This window comes from Pagrus major, chromosome 16 (assembly GCF_040436345.1).
Source record: "Pagrus major chromosome 16, Pma_NU_1.0".
In the NCBI taxonomy this organism is placed as follows: Eukaryota; Metazoa; Chordata; class Actinopteri; order Spariformes; family Sparidae; genus Pagrus; species Pagrus major.
The window spans coordinates 21709342-21729532 of record NC_133230.1 but is presented as its reverse complement, the minus strand read 5'-3'; the positions used below and the strand labels follow the sequence as shown (position 1 = coordinate 21729532).

The following is a 20191-nucleotide window of genomic DNA, read 5'->3' as shown; positions in this document are numbered from 1 at the left end:
CAGAGAGAACCCCACATACACCCCACCGGCCCGATCCACTCTCTCAGTATGCCAAGGAAACACTTTCCCAGCCTAAATACATCCAGTGATTAATGGTGAAGCTGCAGAATCTCACAGAAACCTGAAAGTGCTGCTCCTAAATACAGAATGCACACTCAACCCATGATGTACACAGTTGTTTGCTGGACAGGATCAGGCTCAGGCATCATTTCTCCCTGCACTGAGATCTCTGCTAATGGACTGAAAACACACAGCCGTGACACTCAGAGAGTGCATGTATAGGATTTGTGTGGAAGAGGGTGGGGTGAGTGGGGGGCACATATGTCTAACCATGTGTGCAGGGAAGTGCTTTGCTTAATTCAAAAGCCTGGGAATGTGGCCTCCTTTTCACCACTCGCCTATGAGGCTTATTTGACATGAGGAAGTGCTCAGTGTGGCAGAAGCCTTCATATCCTCTCTGCCCTTGTTTTTGTCTCTATTCATCTCCCTCTCTCACTCTCTGTGCTCTGTGCTCCTCGTCTTTTTTCTTCTCAGCCCGTCTCAGGCTGCCTTTTGAGGTGAATATTATTCAGACTCCACTGAGAAATCTGCTTAGTCCAGCAAAAACAAGGTGAAATGCTCAGACAGGAGCTGTTGGCCAAATCAAGTCAGGCTGATCCTTCTTATGAGCCAGACTTTAAAATCAGGATACATGTGTTTTCTCTACACCAATACAATTATACTGTCAGCTAATAGAAAAAAGCTACAGACTTTAAAAACAACATTTTAAATATTTGTGCTCATCTCATTAGCCTGTCAATGTGGTGTGAGGAACAGTATTTCTTTTTTTATTCATGAGCCAGCAAAGAGGGGAGTGCTTATGCATTTTTAAAGATGTAGTGTATAGAGAATACACAAGAGGGAAAATACCAGCAGGCTCAAACCTTCAGAGGATTGGAGCGGCCTGAAGAGACAAACTGCCCAAATGATCAGTCAGCTGTCGTTCATTCAGACTATCTGCAACTCAGTGAAACAGTGCAGAGCGGCTTTAATCAATATTCTTATATTAACGGTGGATCACCTGACCACTTATGTGAAAGGGGTCGATTGTGAAGAACCCACTGACTCTGCAGGAGCATTTTGACACCGTTTAGCTTTTACTGTTTACCCGTATGGAACACGCATGTATTATACTAAAAAACACAATTTAATATATTAAAAAATACATTTTAGTCCACAAATAATTAATTAATTCAAGCCATTTTTTTGCATTTTATTTCAAGAGTATATTACATAATATATTTTAATAATACACAGGTAATATACACGGATATGTATTTTAAAATCTATTACTTAAAATATATTTTGTGCATTTTACTAGACAATATGTTTTTGGAAAATATATGGTAATATTTTTCACAATGTAAGAGAAACTGCAAAAATAAGGTAGAATAGATCTGTATTCCAACAGTAATACAGGATTAAACGAACATTGTTCTAAAATAGTTTTTTCTTGTTCTTTAACGCACAGTATCTATTTTTTGTCACTAGGGGTCTCACAAACTAAACCATAAAAGTAGTTTGAGGTGGTGGTGTCAATGGTTGTGACCATTGCGATGAAAATCTATTGACATGACTCAGAAATGTTCGCGGGTGAGGTCATGTTTTGGATTTTTATTCACATTATTCACATTCATCGACTTCCGTCGCATCATCTGATGTTTCCCCAGAAGTCATAGTGGTAGGCGACCAAATGAAACGCGTTACCTTCAAAACTGTGAGTAACATTTAGAATAATGCACGGACACATAACAGATTGAGTTGTTTTTAGACATTTGAGTGTGGAAATGTTACACACTATCTCTTTAATTTGACCTTCAGTTCTTCCTGTTATGTTCGTTCCTGCTCTGAGCATCAGTTTGATTCATCGCGTTATTTTAATGTCACTGATTTGTGATTTTCAGCAATAACTGACCTTTGTCAGATTATGCCATATCTCCAACTATCCCTTCATCACAAACACATAGTCACTCTGTTTTCTTTGCCTCTCATCTCTGTCATCTCTCTACTCAACCACCCTTTTTTCCGAAAGTATCAAGCGTTTGAGCAAAATGAGCCTCTTCATTTTTTTTTTGTCTGTAGATGCAGCTGTGATGTAAGGCAGCCATCATGTGCCCTATTGTGCCTTGTCTCGTCTTCGTCATGTGACCTAGAGAGAGTAGCTGGATCAAACGCAGAAGCATTTAGCACGCTGTCAGAAGTGGTGAGAAGTCTGTGAAGGTCTGGATGAGGAGCCTGCTGAGAAATTGTCTCAGGCCAGATCACCATCCTCTTCCTCTTCTTTTTTTTTCTTGTTCCACATCCCATCATGTGTTGATTGAGCAATGTGCCGCATGTAAAGAAGCAATAAGACGAGACGCCAGCTTTATTTCGGACTGCTTGAAGAGAACTGAAACCGTCAGCGTCAAGCTGGAGGCACTCCTCCATCCCTCTGGCCCAAACTGCTCCAGAAATAGGGCCTGTTTTTGTAAGAAGATCCATGAGAGAGATGCAGCCACCTCCCTCCTCCCCTCCCTTTCCTTTTCCCAGGGAGACTCTGGTGGTCTGTCGGGTCTCTGAAGTGGAGAGAAGTGTCTGTTATGTGATTAGAGAGTGTGTTTAACTTATTTAGAGATGGAGGAAACATGATGTCTGTAGTTATCCCTCATGGTTTCACATCCAGAATAGGAGGTTCTCCTTGAATGTAGAGGCAGGAAACTTTTTCGATTCATTTATCCTCCAGCCTGGCTTTTCAGTGTTGAAACTCATTATTATTTTCAGCTGGAAAGTTGGATAAATGTTTCAGTTTTTCTCAGTCTAAATATATAAGGAGCACGATAACATCTGCATGAGGTTAAGGAGGAATCTCATCTATGTCTGGGCTGTCAAACATGAGTTTTGATTTTATCTGGGGTGAATTGTCAAGTTCAGATTCTGTTTAAATGCGTTTGAGAAACTTTCCGTTCACATTTACTTGTGTTAATGACAAATGTGTTTCCTGTTTGATTTTGAAACGTGTTTCCTGTTTGTCCCTAGATGGAGGATCTTGATTGTGTAACCGTTTTCCAGCCATCAGCATCTAGACTCGCTGTTGTCTTAATTTTGTCTCTGCTGGAATCATTGTCATAAATAAATTGTGTTTTGATAGCTTTGATATGATATATCGCTGCTGGTTAACTCGACACCAGTTGTGCAGTGGGGAATGATGGATGTTGGACAGAGGGAGGATGGTTATAATCGTGGGAGTTGTTGCTGAAATCCATCTGTCAAGTGAGCTTTACAGGCCTCTCCCTCAGGAACGACATGATGTTGCTGTGCAGTTTTTACGCGCTCTGATATTGTTGCATGGAGATAAACATCTGTGTATACCTGTCCCCTGTCAGAAAGGTTAATTGCCCCTGAGAGTCTTATTTTGTTGCACCCAAAGTGCACTCAATATCACTTTGTTTCAAATGCTGAATATCAAGTGCATCAAACAACAATGGTCCCAAATCATTGTCCAATATGAAAAAATAATTTTTGGAGAAGATAAGCAGCAGTCGAGTGAAGCCAATAGCAGCACTGCTCTCTCATCACTGCTGAGTTATTTGAGGCTGTTCAGCCCACCGCAAGGGAACCGGAGAGCAGATGACGGCAGGAAAGTGAGAGGAAGCCGGCTGAGACAGAACCATGTGTTATAGCGGTCCGGGGGAGGGTGGGGGGTCTCTCAGGTGTCATGCTGACTTCCTCCTGCAGAGCGCCACATCGGAGGAAAGGTTGTCAGAGGATGGAGGGAGGGAGGGCGGTTCCTTGTTGGCGTTTGAATGTTACAGCCGTCCTCAGGGAAACAAGTCCTCGTAATCTGACTATTCATATATCTCACTTTATTATTACTGGCATTTTTATTGTTAATGTAATTGGAGTAAATTGCCAGGGGTTCAACATAACACCGTACAATCTCATTCACTTCAGGCTCTCTAGATAATAGAACAATTGATCATACTTTGGTTTTTGTCACCATTTCTGGCTTTTTCTTTGCTCTCAAGCACTGTTTTGTAATATAAAGTGTTATTCTGCCAGGAAATCTCTCTAGAGGAGTCTATATCTACGGTGTATCATTCCTAAGTCTCGGATATTAATGTTTTGTCAAATGAGATGTAATAATGGATTTAAAATGTGACTGTAAGGCACATTCTTTGCCTTACTGAAACTATATCATCTCTCAAGAAAAGTGTAACAGGTTATATGAAATCTTACATTTTAAAGCTGCATCAGTTTGGTCAATTTGTCAGTCAGAGAAAATAAATAATTTGCATTGCACGAGTATGATATTTTCACACTACAATAACTGTCCTGATTTCACAGTATCATAGTCTACAGTTTTACACAGTACTGTATTTGATTATTATTGTTGAGCTGTTGAATAACCGCTTTCTTATAATTTAACAAAATATTATACAGACATTAAAACTTGATATAAACTTGGAATAATGTATATATGTATATATGTATATTTTTCATAACACAAATACGTATAAATTATTCATCATGGATAAGCAAATATAAGCTACACGGTATGATTTAACCTCTTTAAAATCACTATATCACTGCATCCTTACAAATCATCAACTATTTTGATGATCAATTAATCATTTCAGTTTTGTTTTTGTTTTTTCAAACAAATATGTGAAACATATCAAATGTGAGAATGAGTTGCTTTTATTTATCATTTTGTAAAAAGCAAATTAAATATATTTGTTTTTTTTTTCAAGTGTCAGTCAGGCAAATCATGATATTTGATGTCATCACTTTTGGCTCTGGGATGTTGTGAACAGCGTCTCTACTTTCTGGCATTTCATAGATTTAATGATTAATGGTTAGTTGAGAAGAACAACAGGCAGTTAATGAAAATTTCAAGTTGCAGCCCTGGTAAATTTTGTGAAGTTGCACATAGTATAGTATAGTCCACCTCATTTTTCCACCATATTGCAATATTTTTTAGGCAATATCATGATATATATGACAGTATTTTGAATCCCTCCTCAAAAGCACTTCATAAATGCTAGATTTAACCCACATGATTTAATCATTTTTATGTATTTTCTAAAGATTTCAGTCAGATTTTAAATCCACTTTAAAGAAATAGGTTTCTGGCTATATTTGTTTTCTATATTTTCAATAAATACATAACACACATGCACAAGCACATACGCACAGACAGTCACACAGACACATATGCCATATGATGATATAACGATATGCAAAATCTAAGAAAATACATAGTTTCATGTCACGATAATGATATAATATAAATATACTGCCCAGCCCTAACCTGATCCTATTAACTTCTTCTGCTGCAGTGACCAAATTTGTTTTATATTACTTCCTGTCATCTCACTGCAGAGGCTAAGGCACTAGAATACCTTGACAGTCAGTGAGCACATCAGCAACGTTCTTCAGTTTTCTTTTCTTGGCCCTCAGTCATTAATGCTGCTAATGTGAGTCTCGCTGCCAGAGAATCAGTCCCTCGGGTGTTGGAAGTGAAAATGAGAGAAGCAGTTAGTCACTTCACAGGTTCTGCAGGTTAACCTCACCTCCACCCGTCCAAATCACCTCTTCACCTGGTGTCATGTGTTTCCATATGAGGCCATTTTAACACCTTCAGGCCCATATGGTGCTAAGGTCATAACAGTAGCATACTGTATACAGCTCTGTGTCTTCTCCAGCTGCAGCACTTGAAAGTGGTGATTTTATGATGTGACCACATAAGTCACTGGCCAAATTCGTCTTTTTCAGTGATCCCCTCTCAGCTCTGTGGTTGTGAACATGATTACTTTATGCTTCTTTGTCGCTGTGTGTTGTGTGACTTTTTCATTTGCTTCTTACCAAATGAGCCTCCAGCTGGCGATACGCTTGCTGATCAAACACTTCTGTTGCGTTTTTAACACACTGTGTCATTACCCAACACATTGCGCACACCCTCCCGCACTGCTGCAGGGGAATTTTCCAGGGTTCAGTTTTAGGTTGAGGTCTTGTTTATAGCTGTTAAAAATGGCTCTGCAACACACACACACTGTAAGATTTCTACAGTTGCAGTATGTGGTGACTTGTAGTGGTAGCTGCAGAAAGGTGTGGCTCCCCAGTGACCCCTCAGCTACCCAGATAATCATAGAGTAACTGTATTTGACTGCTTTGATTTTATTGACCACCATCACATTTACATTATTCTGGTGTACAGTAGCATATTGAGAATTACCAGTGCTGTGAAACATCTATATGATCCAGTATTCTCTATCATTTAGAGAACCGAATCCTGCTCACGTTACAGAAAATAACAATATCATGTTTCTGAGAAACTGATAAAAGAAAATGAATTAACTGCATCTCTAAATGCCTCTCCACAGTCAACAGTGCGACTTTTCAATACTCGACTTGACTCTCATCATGTTCTGTCTCTCTGCCATCAGTGAACAGAGTATCTGCCAGGCGCGGGCCTCGGTGATGGTCTACGATGATGCCAGTAAGAAGTGGGTGCCCATCAAGCCTGGGCAGCAGGGCTTCAGCCGCATCAACATCTACCACAACACTGCCAACAACACCTTCAGAGTGGTGGGCGTCAAACTGCAGGACCAGCAGGTGAGAGACGAAGGGAAATAATCAGCATCACTCAAGACTGTGATGCTTAGTGGATTTCATGGCTGATGAATTTTGTGATGAGACATTTCATTTTTGTGTTCATTAGTTCTTTCCCTCAAACTGTTATATGGGATGAATGGTAAATATGGGTATAACCAGTATTTATCAATAATAAAATATGTATTAATGGATCACTTCTAGACCATCACCACTCATATTTACCTATTTTACCAAGGCAAACACCCACAACGCAGCTCCATTAACTCTTTGAAAATAGGCTTAGAGGTATAGTAAAACCATCAAGTGTTAAGTGAGAATTACTTTAAAAGTGGAATGGAGCTTCCATTAAATGTATATTTTCAATATAATTACATAATTTGTTTAGAATTTAATTATTACTTCACGTTTTCAAAAGTTGGAGGGGAGTCATCCCCTCTGACCTGCCCTGGATCTGTGCTGAGGTGTGATCAAGACGATATGATTACAGAGCTGATCATGTGAGGATTAAAATATTGTGCATTGACAATATCACACTGTATACATTAAATTTGGGTTAAATTCAATTAAACAATGGTCGTTGGCTGATTTGAGACATCCATGATTGTTGTTCTCAGACACTTCCGTATTAGCGCTGCCAAGTCGGAGATATCGGAGCTTTCATTCAAATCAGAGGAAGTTTCTCAGTTGTAATCACAACTTGGATGTTGGTGTGAAGACTATTCACAAGTCAGAAACTCATAATCACAATAACTCTGGTACGACATGAATGCAGCATTAGCAAAAGCAAAGAGTAACATGTTACATAGTTGAGAAAATTTTACATTTGTGCCTTTACTTAAAATGAATCATGTTCATGCCTTTTCGGGAATTTATCAGTACAGAAATGTCTGCCTCTTCTTGATGCGTTTAGTCTGATGATTATTGATGATGCAGCATGATGACCAGGGGATTTTCAAAGTCTGAGACTGTGGGCGTCCCCTCAGACAAAGCCTGGAAAAAGGCTCCCCCTCACCCTCCTGTAGTTTACTTGATTCGTTTTGCTCAATGGATTCCTAGATCGTGATTATGGTATTTGATCGCGTAGACACTCAACACTTGAGCCAAGATAGCCTAAAATTGCTGTTTGTTGTTTCATCAAATACATAAAAAAGGTCGTCGGGCATGTGTTAGTTTGTGACTCTGGTGGAAAAAGTGAGGAAAAAAAGGTAAAAATTCCCCCAAACTCCTTTTGAGAACTTATATAATAACTAATACTAATATCTTTCAATGTCATTCACTGAGACTCCCACTTTGAACACCTCTGTCTGAGAACTAACCCCAGCTCTTTTGATTGACTTATTTTGACTCCAAAACTTGATGCTAATTGTTCATGATTGAAACAGTCGAGCAAATCCACATTTGGTCTATTAGTCACTTTGTATAATTACAAGAAAAATGTCCTATATTTCCTAATTAACCTATAGAGGTTAGAAAATCATCAAGCAAAGCAGAGCAGAGGGACACTGGTGTTTAATGTCCAAACAGCTGGTGAAATATCAAATCTCCATAACATTTTAATGCACAACTTCATTTTCCTTCCCCTCTTGCAGGTGGTGATCAACTACTCCATAGTGAAGGGCCTGAAGTACAATCAGGCTACCCCGACCTTCCATCAGTGGCGTGACGCCCGGCAGGTCTATGGGCTGAACTTTGCCAGTAAGGAGGAGGCCACCACTTTCTCCAACGCCATGCTGTTCGCCCTCAATGTCCTCAGCTCACCTGACAGTGGAGGTGAGGATTCATTAGATACGATTGAAATGAATCTTTTTGTTATTTCATTACACAGTCCGCTATGTTATCCTTTCATTAAGGACTTTCTCCATGAGTGGCTGAGAGCCTGATTTGTATTTGACTACCTGGCACATCTTACTGAGACATTTTCTGAATGTTTTTGAATCTTAAAGTATTGGTATTTTGGTTCAGATTACAACTAACTGCTTTCATCTGTGTTCAGTCTATTTTTGCCTTCAAAAAGACTGTCATGTAACTACAATCAAATAATCCACACAGTTTTGAGTGCACATAGACTCTCTTTGATTAATACTTTCTCATCAGACCTGCTAAACAGGAAGTACAATGTTCACAGACAGCAGAAGCATGCTGACCATGATTGGGAATATTTGACGCAATGGCACAATAATTATATAAATAGTTGATTATACATCCATATTCAATACACTGCAATGTTCAAAGCCCATGAAGCGTACCTTCTTAACTAAGCTGTACTACCCTCTGCTGGTTGATATCATGTACTGCAGCTGCACTCTGCACACTGAGCCAAACAATAACAACAATAGCAGGGCCTGGTCGGTTGATGACTGATGACTTTTCCTCATTTAAAGATGATTTATTTCAGTTTCATTGCAATACAATGCTTTTCATTGCCTTATAAAGTAAAACATATGAGCTGTGTGTAGCAGGAATGCAAAATAATTAGAGACATTTAGTTAAACAGACAGATTTGTATTTTTTTTTTTTCTTTTTTCGTTTATTTAAACATTGAAATAAATTATGAACCCTGAACTGTTTGAAGCCAAACTTACGCCTACTCTTAGTTTACTAAATAGCATCTGACCAGCTCTGGTTACAAGCTACTTATAAGTTTTGTGTGTGTGTGTGTGTGTGTGTGTGTGTGTGTGTGTGTGTGTGTGTGTGTGTGTGTGTGTGTAATTAAGTAAGATATTGAGAGAGAATATTTGTGAGTGTTTAACTGCCGTGTCATCCCATCCTTGCTCTCCTATTGGTGGTTAAAATATCCCGTATGGAGCCTCGATGTCGAACCCCACCGTGCTCACATGGCAGCCCTCCTTTTTTTGGGTGCATTCAGATGTGGGATGATGGGCCTCGTCATGCAAGGCGAAAGTTCCTCTGTCTGTGGAAAATACTTCTTCACCTATTTGACCACGTTTTTCATGCTGTTTCATGCTGGAAGAAGTCACATACGGTAGTCATAGAAGACATATCTTATAGTTCTCATCATGCCGACTTCAGAGATTTCACCTGGTGTCCTTAGAAGGGTTTCCTCTGCCATCATCATCCTCAGTAAGTGTTGTGCAGTAGAGAACTGTGTCCGCTAGAAATGCATGGATTCATAGTAACAGACGTTGAGCGTCACACTATGAAATGGAGAGAGGTGTGTAGGTGATTGTCGGTGGACAATAACAAAGTACATTTAACCTAAGACTCAACTTACAAAGAGTTGTGGGGGCACACATATTTTACTTGAGTATTAACACACGTGTCATGCGATCTCTCAACAACAACAACGGAGGAGGAGGAAAAGAGAGAGATCGCATGACACGTGTGTAACACACGTGTCATGCGATCTCTCTCTTTTCCTCCTCCTCCGTTGTTGTTGTTGAGAGAGATGAGAGAAGAAATGTTAAAGAAAAATTGAAGGAGAACAAGAGAGAGGAATAATTGATTTTTCTTTGATTACATCAAGATAACACACACACACACACACACACACACACACACACACACTGGTCTCCTGAGCTCCCATAAAGTGCTTACAAGCCTGATCAGGCCCTCTCATCCCCTGAGCTTCCTGTACTCTGACCTTCACCATGGCAATCAACAGAGAGCTGTCAGCAGTGGAGACGCACATCCATGCACATATGCACAGATACACCTGGGGTGATAATTGTCACCCTCACATTGACGTCATTAAAGTCTGCACAAAGGTTGTGAAGTGTTAATAAAGTCCCGGGTCGTGTTTTAAGAGTGAATCCCTGAAGTCTCACATAAAGAAATACGTAATGGAGGTGGACCGGGGAGTACATTGTGTTTTAGTATCTGTATCTTTATATTCTTGAATCCTTTCTTGACGATTTCTGTTTATGCAACAAACATTGCTGCTAGTGCAACCAAATACAAAATTAAAAAAGATTTTAAAAAAAACAGGTTGTCATGCTGATACCTAAACAGAAAGTGTGTATTCATGATACCTGCAAGCCTTCTACTGCATCCATCAGCTCCCTCTTAGAGCATCTGAAATAAGTTCTAAAATGCTTAATTAAGCCTGATCAAAGCAGTTAGTTGTTATTTAAGTGTCCTCTTTTCTTGCAAAGAGAGGGGGGGTTCTTTGCCTTTAACTCTCAGGATATTTGCTAAATTTAATGTGCAGCTTTACCAGCTGAGCGTATAATTACCATGAGCTAACAAGCAGAGTTCAGGGGAGTGTCAGGGAGCGAGGAAACAAGACATCTTTCAGGCCGCACATCTTCTTTCTGTGCTTCTCATTATAGTTGCAATGCAACAAAAGAAATCTACCAGCCAAGTCGGCTGTGGCAGTATGTCATTATCAGCAAGTGATACTTTATTTAGCACACTTTGGTCTGAAGATTTTGAGGCAATAGGAGTCACATTTTAGCCAAAAAACACAATTACACATTGAAGGGCACATTTCATGCAAAATTACAATGAAGGTGAAAATACAAAAGGCTCGGGTGAAAATCCCAAGTAGTTATAATCGTCATTTTCAGCCCTTGCTCTGATCCAGATTGTGTTTTTCAAATAGCACTTTGAAGCCACAGCTCTGTTTTGTGTTGACTGCCCCCATGGCCCCGCCCGCCCACCCTCCGGCCACCCCCATGCTCCAGACACCGTCAACGGAAATATCACCCAAGGGTGTTGTTGATGTCACGATGGGCGTTGAAGTTTAATGACTGGTATTCTGGTGATATGTGATCAGCGCTCTCACTGATGCTGCCTGTTAATAGCCGCCCCAGAATGAGGCTCTAACTCTGTCTCTCAGCTGGGGGTGGGAGGCTGAACACTGTCTGTAGTTGGGCAACAAGCAAAGTGCTAAACTGAGATGATCATGTGGCTGACGGGAACTTCATGAAACAATGTTGATGACTCATGTTTTATTGACAGAATGTAATTGCAGACTAATCCTCTATAATTCTATAATTGTACTGTAGCTTGTGTTGAATTCATATTTGCGGGATGTATTCTTCAGCTCTTTTAGTTTAATTTCTGCTGTGGTTTACAGTTGAAATTCCTGTGGCTGGCAGCATGTTGAGCAAATCACATTATAAACAGCTTGTTGGCTCTCCGGGGCAAAGTGCCTCACATGATGCCGGCTGTGCTCTGTTCATTCAGTAAACACAGCTTCCTGCACTCTCTGCTGGGACCGTTTTTCATCAGAAGATTACAATGTTGACAGCTTGTTTACAGATGGAAATCTATCTCACAATTAATCTCTATTGATTTCATACGTATCATATGGAAGATGTTATATATGTTGAACAAGACACACCCACACACTTCAGTAGTAAAGGGGTGACTATCAGTGTTGGGAAGGTTACTTTTGAAGTGTAAGGTGACAGATTCTTAGCTACCCTGTTTAAATGTCATAAGTAATGTAACTGTTTCAATTACTTCAATGAAATTAATCAAGTAATGCAACTTGCTACATTTGATTACTTTTTGAGGACCTTAAAATTAATGTTTTAAGCTGTGAGATAAAGCATTTCAATGTTTTCAGCATTTTCACCACTGGTAAACAAGTTTCACACTGTAAAGTAATCAGTAGTGGGGCGATTGAGGGGGGATGCTTTTAGCAGAATGACCTAAATGTATCCCCATTTCATGGGTTTCTTGTTCACCTAGAATCCCCTCTCTTCATTCCCAAGTAGCAGAGAGGGTGCAGGAGCAGAGGGGTTTATTCTTTGAAAATGTGAGTCTAGTCTGCATGACTTATTGAGCCTTTATCTGACTGAGGTTTGTAAGAATCTAAGCCACAATAATGGCTCTGGAACAAAAGGGACCAATGGAGTCAGTTTGCTAGTCGTGGGTGAAAAAAAAACAGACAAGGGCCCATTCCCCCCGCCTGCTGACAGAGATGTTGGAACCTTCTCTGTTGAAATATTGTTGAATTTCCAGGACTGAAAGGTGTTCTTGATTGAGCAACTTTAAAGGGATGGAGGGATGAGTGCTACCAGGGCCTCATCCATGGTCTCCTTTTCCTTATAAACAGCTTGTCTTGTGTGTGGATTGCTACTGTTTTTTATTGCTTTCATGCAGTTGAAAATTTTTCCACCTTGTGTCTTTCAGGTCCAGTCGTCCAGCGCCAAAATGGGCCCTCTTCAGAGGAAAGCGAGGCACAGAGGAGGTAGGATTTCTAACAGCTGCATGCAAGAGAAGCAAACAAAACAAAGCGCCATGCTGCTGCTTCTTCTAATCCCAAGACACAGAAGCAGGTCTTAATTTGAGGGCAGCGCAGCCATTAGTGTTGTGGTGTGTTATTCATTAATGATAAACAGAAAGGCATTTAAAGAGCAGTGGCATCCTTTCAATTCATAGGATGATGGAGCAGCATCAGATGGTGCACAAGGAGAGGGAGCGACGAACGTCAGGATCAGGTGAGGCTTGAACAAACACACCCACACCCAACTGTATTAACACACACACACACACACACACGCACTCGGTTTTACACGCTGCTCTGGAGACCAAAACGAATAAAGGGGCTGGCATAGCGTTTGCTCCTAGCTACACAAACATTTTAGACAAAAGCTGTCACAGCACACTCTGCAGGGGAGCAAATGGATGTTTGCTCTGCTTTTGTTTTGTTTTTAATGAGGGAAGCTATCAGTGTTGGGTCAGGCACAGCACACTTTACTTTCCCACGGCAAACAGGTGACTTCAGCTGTAATACATACCACAGATTCCACACTCTGATACGGTAGGTTCCTGGAGGTAAACAGGCTTTTCCCGATGTGTGTTAGTGTTTCCCGCCTTAGTTCCAACCACTGCTCCCTCCCAGTCTGTACGCCCTTATGCTTTTTTATCCATGCACACATATAAATGTTCAAGTCTGCCCCGTAAAAGCACATACAGACTTAAACATCCTCCTGTGTCCCTGCTGTCAGTGGCGATATCAGTACCTCCCTGTCCCTGCAACATGCTCTACTGCCATCTCTTTCTTCCAGCTACTGTTGGGGGGAAATGCCATATGCTTTCTGACCATGGCTCAGTCATGTTGCATTCTGCTGCTTGTTCTTTTTATGATATTTTGATTCTTTCTTATTTGCTACTGGCTTCCGTTTTTTGGATTGCTCCTGATTTTCTCATCTTTACTTGCTTGGTTTGCTCAGTCGGTTGCTTTTCATTCTTCTCACGTTTTTCTCTTTTCTGTTTTCCTTTGTTTGTTGCCCTCCTTCGTCCCTCCTCTTCGTCTGCATCTCCTCCTCCTCTCTCTCTCTCTCTCTCTCTATCTCTGTCTTTCTCTCTCTTTCTGCCCGTCACAGTCGTTTCCACTCTCCAATATAAAGTCTCCACCCCTCCCATCCACCCAGACACTCCTCCTGAGTACAGACAGTACAGGGCTAGCACACTGCCACCCTCCTACGTCCGCGTGGCCTCCTCCTCTCCTCCCTCCTCCGCCTCCTCCTCTCCCTCTCAGGAGAAAGAGGCGGGGGCTGCTAGGGACAAGGCCCAGCTCTCCTCCCAGCTCTCCACCTCGCTTGCCTCAGCCTTTTCCCCAGTCCAGGCAGGAGTGACCACCCAGGGCCGACAGGTCCGTCAGATCCCCCTGTCACCTCCCACAGCAGCCCGCCACCTCCACCTTCAACAGCAACTCCAGCAACAAGACATCATGCTCCCCCCTAAACACGGCACATGGTCTGCCTCACATTTGCAACAAATGTACGCCCAGTGTGCCCCGTCTTCCTCCCCTCCCGTTATGATGGCTATGCCTGCGAGGCAGAGTATGCCCCCACAGCCTGTCCTCCCGATGGCTCACCCCCTCCCTCCCTTAAACACTAGGATGAAGCCCCCACCTCTTGACCCAAGCACAGTGACAGGCCCTCACCAGTACCCCTCACACCAGCCCCACCCTCACTCCAACGGTCAGCCAGACGACTCCTACTCTCCTCACTCGCAGCATCTGCCACTCACCCCGCAGTACTGCGAGGCCATCCCCCTGCCTCCCCTAACAGCCCCAGGCCCCACCCCCAGCCAGCAGCCCCAATACGCATCCACCTTCCACCCTCAGCAGCAACAGCATCCGCAACATCAGCAACATCAGCAGCAGCAGGTGTACTACCAGCAGGCCCAGCCCCCCACCACCACCACCACTTCCTCCTCCTCCTCCTCACCCCCCTCTTACACTGCCATGTCTGACGGGGGCTCGCCCAAGAAGACCCCCTCCCCCGTCCCCCAGCAGGCCCCCATGGCCAGCAGCAGTAAGTATGAGGAGGAGAGAGGAGGAGGTAGTCTCTCAGCAGAGGGGTTGTTATGTGTACAGTGTGTCTGTGTGAGTGTGTGTGAGTGTGAATATATGTGTGCAAATGTGTGTGAATGCCCCTCACATATAATGTTACACATGAAAAACAGACATGTGTCTTAAGCCCACAATAACTACAGGGTGGGACAACTATAATCAATACTATTAGCACATGAAGTTTTGTGACTGAAGTGTAATTTTCTTCCCAAATTGAATCTGATTTGAGGAAAACACCCGCGTGGGAGTCAAGAACTCATTCTACCATTGCAGCACACTGCAGCAGGACAATAGGCCTTTGACTTGTCGCAGCAGGAAGTGCACCGCTGTTACTGATAACATTAGTGATGGCTCTGTTTTATTTCAGCGTCGCAGAAAGATGCGACAGAGTGACAGTGAGCCGACATGGCCCTTAAACTGAAGCAGCTAAATGGACTTCAGCCATCAGTAGTTTCATTATGTACACCTGTGCTTTTCCTACTGTGTCACGTCAAAATGTCTCCTGTGTAAATAGCCTACAACACTAAACGTACAAGCAGGTAACCAAGGAGTTCTTATGACCCAGTATTTGAATGTTTTCGATTAGCCTGACCAGCTCAATGGGTGTTTCACATACTGAAAAAAAAAAACACTGAAGGAAAAATTTACCTAAAATGGCCACATTAGTAAAGCTGATGTGATCGTATTCGCACAGCGTCCATTTTCCTCTGATGTCCCGCTCAGGGTGGGAAACTCAAATGTCGTGCTACTGTCTTCCTGGTTGCAAGACCCGTAAACGTAGCGAATCTGACAAATTGTTATCATTTCACTGCTTCCTGGTTTACCTACAACTGAAAAGACAATAGTGAAAATCAGGAAGGATACTGGGCCAAATTTGAAATTGTAACAAACTGTCAGATTCCTTGCTTTTATACGACTTGCAACCTGGAACACGGCAGCATAACATTGTGTCAGCATTCGACCTTTCCATCCTTAGCTGGCCAGAGAAAAATGGTCACCAAGTGAATATGGACTGTCAGTCATAAACATCAGCAAGTAATTAACTGCGATCGATCTGCAAGCAATTATTAAATATGACTTTATTTCAGGTTGTGTTAACCTGTGAAATTACTTTCTGTCCCATAAAGCAGGAGGACTGTGTTAGAAAGGGCCACAATTTATACACTGTTCATCTGACGAATGTAAACACCGTCAAATTAAAGATTACATGCGCCTCCTCCGGAGCCATAGAAGGCTTTATACTACTCACATATGCAGCAGTACTCCCCAAGACCCATAAACACACTTATAAAGCCTAAGTGAAATTATAAAACCTACTTGAATCGATCAAAGTCAACATTTTATCACCTTTATCGTCGAAGTACTGTGACTGTCACATGGTTGTGTGGTTGCAGGCAGTTGTAATAGCTCTTAACATTGTGAAAGGATAGTATGCAGGCCTAAGCAGTTCATTGCTTTAAGGCGTCTTGGTTATTTGAGTTTCCCACATTCACTTACAGAATCACCACCAAGCTAGAGTTCTTAAACTGCCCCCATTGCAACTGTTTTCCCATAAGACTTTAATATCACTTTCATGCTGCACTAAAATTAATTCAAATCAATGGCTGCCTGTAAAGTAGAAAATATCAAAACCTTAGCTCTTATCCATTATAATCAACCAGTTTACCATATATCCAATATCCTTCTCGTCATGAAAACACGTGGCACAGCGGCCAGCGGCCGTGTAGGTAGAAATTATTAGTAGTTCATTACACAGTGAGAGTGCATATCATTCCTCAGACGGTCTTCATACAACCTTCCAAGGGACACAAAAGGTAAATCAACCCGTGCAGCCATTAACCAGTATCGAACTCTGCCCCTCCCAGGCCCCCCTGTCTCTGCAGGTCACCCAGCTATGCTCTCTGTGGCACCTCCAGCTGCAGTTCCAGCACCCATGGCTGGTCCTCCAGCCCCACCGCCACCGCCGGGTCCACCACCCCCAATGGCAGTGCCCCCGCCCATGCCCCCTCCACTGCCCACTGGTGGAGGGCCTCCTGGGGGCCCGCCTGGGGTCCAGCAACAACCCTCAGGACTGGCTGCAGCACTGGCTGGAGCCAAACTACGTAAAGTACATAGGGTGAGCCTCCGTGGTTAAAGGTCCACTCCGTCCGGTTTTATTCTTTGAGGGTGCAGATAAGACACGCCCCACAGCAAAAGCCTGAAACCCATTTTCTGATGTGTTCTTCAGGATGAGAGCAGTCCGCCGGGGTCTGGTGGCAAAAGTGACTCCAACCGATCTAGTGGTGGCAGTGGTGGTGGTGGGGAGGGGCTGATGCAGGAGATGAATGCCTTACTAGCTCGCAGGTGAAACAGTTACACACAAATACACACCTCTCACCTTTCCCTTAAAATCAGTCATGGAAACAGAAGAAAACACCTGAAAACTCCTTTATATACATTATATAACATATTATACCAACATTTTTCTATGTGCACCTCACTGTTTGCTCATGTACTCATTTCTTTCATAGACGGAAAGCTTCAGAGAAACCCGATGAAGTAAGTTTGTGTTTTACAGAAAAAAATGGACATTTGTAAAAAAAAAAAATAGTTAATGTTAGATCAGAAGATTGATACCACTCCCATGTCTGTTTGTGAAATATGAAGCTGGAGCTGGAAGCCCGTTAGCTTAGCTTAGCACAAAGACTAGGAGCTGTACAAGATGTTTTAAACTTGTGATATTAACAAAAAAACGGTAGAGCTGATTGTGTAGTGATAATTAATTTCTTCCTCTCCTGCAGGACGACTCTAGTGGTCGAGGTCAGCAGAACTCAACAGGTACCGAACAGCCTACTCATCAGATTATTATATAACACAGCTTCAAAACATGCAAATCTTCTGCTTTGCATTACAGCCTCCTGTTTCAGGGTTGTTTTATTTGATGCAATCTATTCTCTCCCCCTCTCCAGATGCTGTGAAGAAGCCATGGGAACGATCCAACTCTGCGGACAAGTCCTCACTGGTGTCCAGGTCTGTAGATAAGAGGAGGAGTGACGGAAGTGTTGTCTGAATAATAACAAGCAAACCTCATTAACTGCAGAGATTTCAGGATGAGTCTCATCTTCAAGCACAGAAATGTTGTGGTTACGTGTGGCAAAAAGCCCTTTTAATGACACATAATCCTTAAATGTGTGGTACAATACTCATCCGTTGAAAAAAGGCTTGGCTGCTTTTATATTATCTGTTTGTGTTGCAGAGTGAGACCCATCGGCAGCACTAGTGAATCAGACACAGAGTTTGACAGGATGAAACAGGTTGGTATAAAGTGCTCTATTACAGAAGGGATTTTCTACCAATGTACCCCTCCCGTGAACTCATGAGCGCCTTGTTTTGCAGGAAATTTTGGATGAAGTTGTACGCGAGTTGCATAAGGTGAAAGATGAAATCATTAATGGTAAGCAAAGTTCACTGCATTATGCGAGAGCACAAAGCATGTTTAATCTTTAATCTTTTGCACACAGTAGCTTTTACAACTCGCTGGCAGTAAAATTTTACTATTCAAATCCTAACATAAAAATAAAAGTAGTACTCCCCCCCCCACACACACACACAGATTTTATCAATGAGTTCCAGAAATTCTCTAAAGTCCTGCGTCCTTCTCCTGCAGCCATCAGACAAGAAATCGGCAGAATCAGTACATCCTAATCTCATCCGAGCAACAGTAGGAGGAGAGCGAGAGGAGGAGCTGGAGGAGGATGGACATGCAGATGCACAGACACGAGGACCAGGGAATGTTCTCTCAATGTTTCTGTGACCTCGCCACGCCACGATGCAAGTTGCAGAGATGTTGTGCCAACATTTGAGTCTGCTGGACAGCGAAAACGGAAGAAAGAAACAGAGAAGAAGAGAGGGAGGAGCAGAGGGATGGATAAAGAAAGTCTAAAGGGACTGATGAACTCTAAAAGAGAGGATGGAGAATATTGTAAAAGATGATTCAAGCGATGGATGGACGGACATTCGTGCTGAGTTTGGTGTTGTGGTCCTCTCTGTGCACCTATAGACTCAGTCAGCCCGGTGTTGCAACTCTTTGTTCTCTGTTCAGTCCAAGTCTTAAGAAGAAAATATTTTTGTTTTCTAAGTTTTTACTGTTTTATTATTTAAAAACTGTGGTGATAATGATGATGCTGTTGATGACAATGAGTATTTTATTGATATTATAGAAGGAAAAAGGAATCTTGCACACCATTTATGTCAGCCTTTTATATTTTCTATTATGATTTTTTGTTTAGTTTAGCCCTGACTATTCGACGATAACAAGCACAATATGGGTACAACGGTGCTGCAGACTCACGTGCCCTCGACTGGAATATTTAAAAAAAAAAAGAAAACACAAAAAAAAAAAAAAACAGGCTTTTTATGACCTTATTCATACTGGTGTTGTGTGTCTAACCTTTTCTCTCCAGAGACGCTGGAAAACATGTTAATGTTTGAGCCACAATTAGCCACTTAATGACCTCTTTTCTCCACAAGGACATTAAAAATGAGCGATCGATTTTCCTTTTTTGGGCAATTAATTGAATTACACAATAACAGTCTGCTCTACAACTCCAGTGTGACCGAGGTACACGTTTCTCTCCACCTGTTCAGATGTGTGAGATCATTTAAAACTTGGGGATCATTCACCAAACAGGCCGATAACTGTAAATGTGCCACCTGGTTTTACCTAGATATAACAATGTAGTACTCTCTATTAGTCATCCTATGCTTTGTGAACCTTCCAAGTATGCATGAAACCCCTCATCTCTATGAATTAGTTGTTTTTTTTTATTTGGTTTGAAAAAAAAAAATACAAATGGTGGTACATTTATTATAGTGGTTTGTTTCCATGAAGATTCCCCTTTTCTATATATGAGATGTTGAACTTGATGATGGTAGCAATGTGAAAATTAATAATGACGGGGGTTGCTCTGGCAATATGCAAATCTTACCTAGACAAGAATGTGCAGAAAGTGAATGGTAGGCCTATGTGATGGTAGCTAAATGTGTCTTTGCAGGAAGGATTTGGTTGAATATCGGTTGTTGCATTCTATCCACTCTGTCCGCTCTCAACTACGTTCTGATTTAAAAGCTGGAAGTAAATTCATTCAAACAAAACATGAGGCTGTGTCAACCATCTGCGCAATATCCTGTGTGTGAGTGTGTGTGTGTTCCTTTACGTTTTGGTACATGTGAAAAGTTTAAATAGTTTTCACCTTAAAGATAAGTGTATTTTTTGTCAATTCAGGCGGCCCCCGTGGACAAAAGATG

The 20191-nt window shown here is 41.9% G+C and overlaps 1 protein-coding gene across 2 annotated transcripts in view; it reads left to right on the top strand.

The window, feature by feature from the left end:
* evla (Enah/Vasp-like a) overlaps positions 1–20010 on the top strand; it is a 39702-nt gene extending 19692 nt beyond the window's left edge. Inside the window, exons 2-14 of one of the 2 annotated variants that reach the window (XM_073482708.1) lie at positions 6465–6633; positions 8223–8403; positions 12736–12793; positions 12985–13043; positions 13932–14867; positions 16771–17021; positions 17133–17248; positions 17416–17443; positions 17686–17722; positions 17854–17914; positions 18141–18198; positions 18281–18338; positions 18552–20010. In XM_073482708.1, coding sequence (XP_073338809.1) covers positions 6465–6633; positions 8223–8403; positions 12736–12793; positions 12985–13043; positions 13932–14867; positions 16771–17021; positions 17133–17248; positions 17416–17443; positions 17686–17722; positions 17854–17914; positions 18141–18198; positions 18281–18338; positions 18552–18589 — 2050 coding nt within the window. In that variant the 3' untranslated portion in view covers positions 18590–20010. The remainder of the gene's footprint in view (positions 1–6464; positions 6634–8222; positions 8404–12735; positions 12794–12984; positions 13044–13931; positions 14868–16770; positions 17022–17132; positions 17249–17415; positions 17444–17685; positions 17723–17853; positions 17915–18140; positions 18199–18280; positions 18339–18551) is intronic. The other variant, XM_073482709.1, reaches the window with a different exon arrangement.
* Positions 20011–20191: the final 181 nt, after the last annotated feature.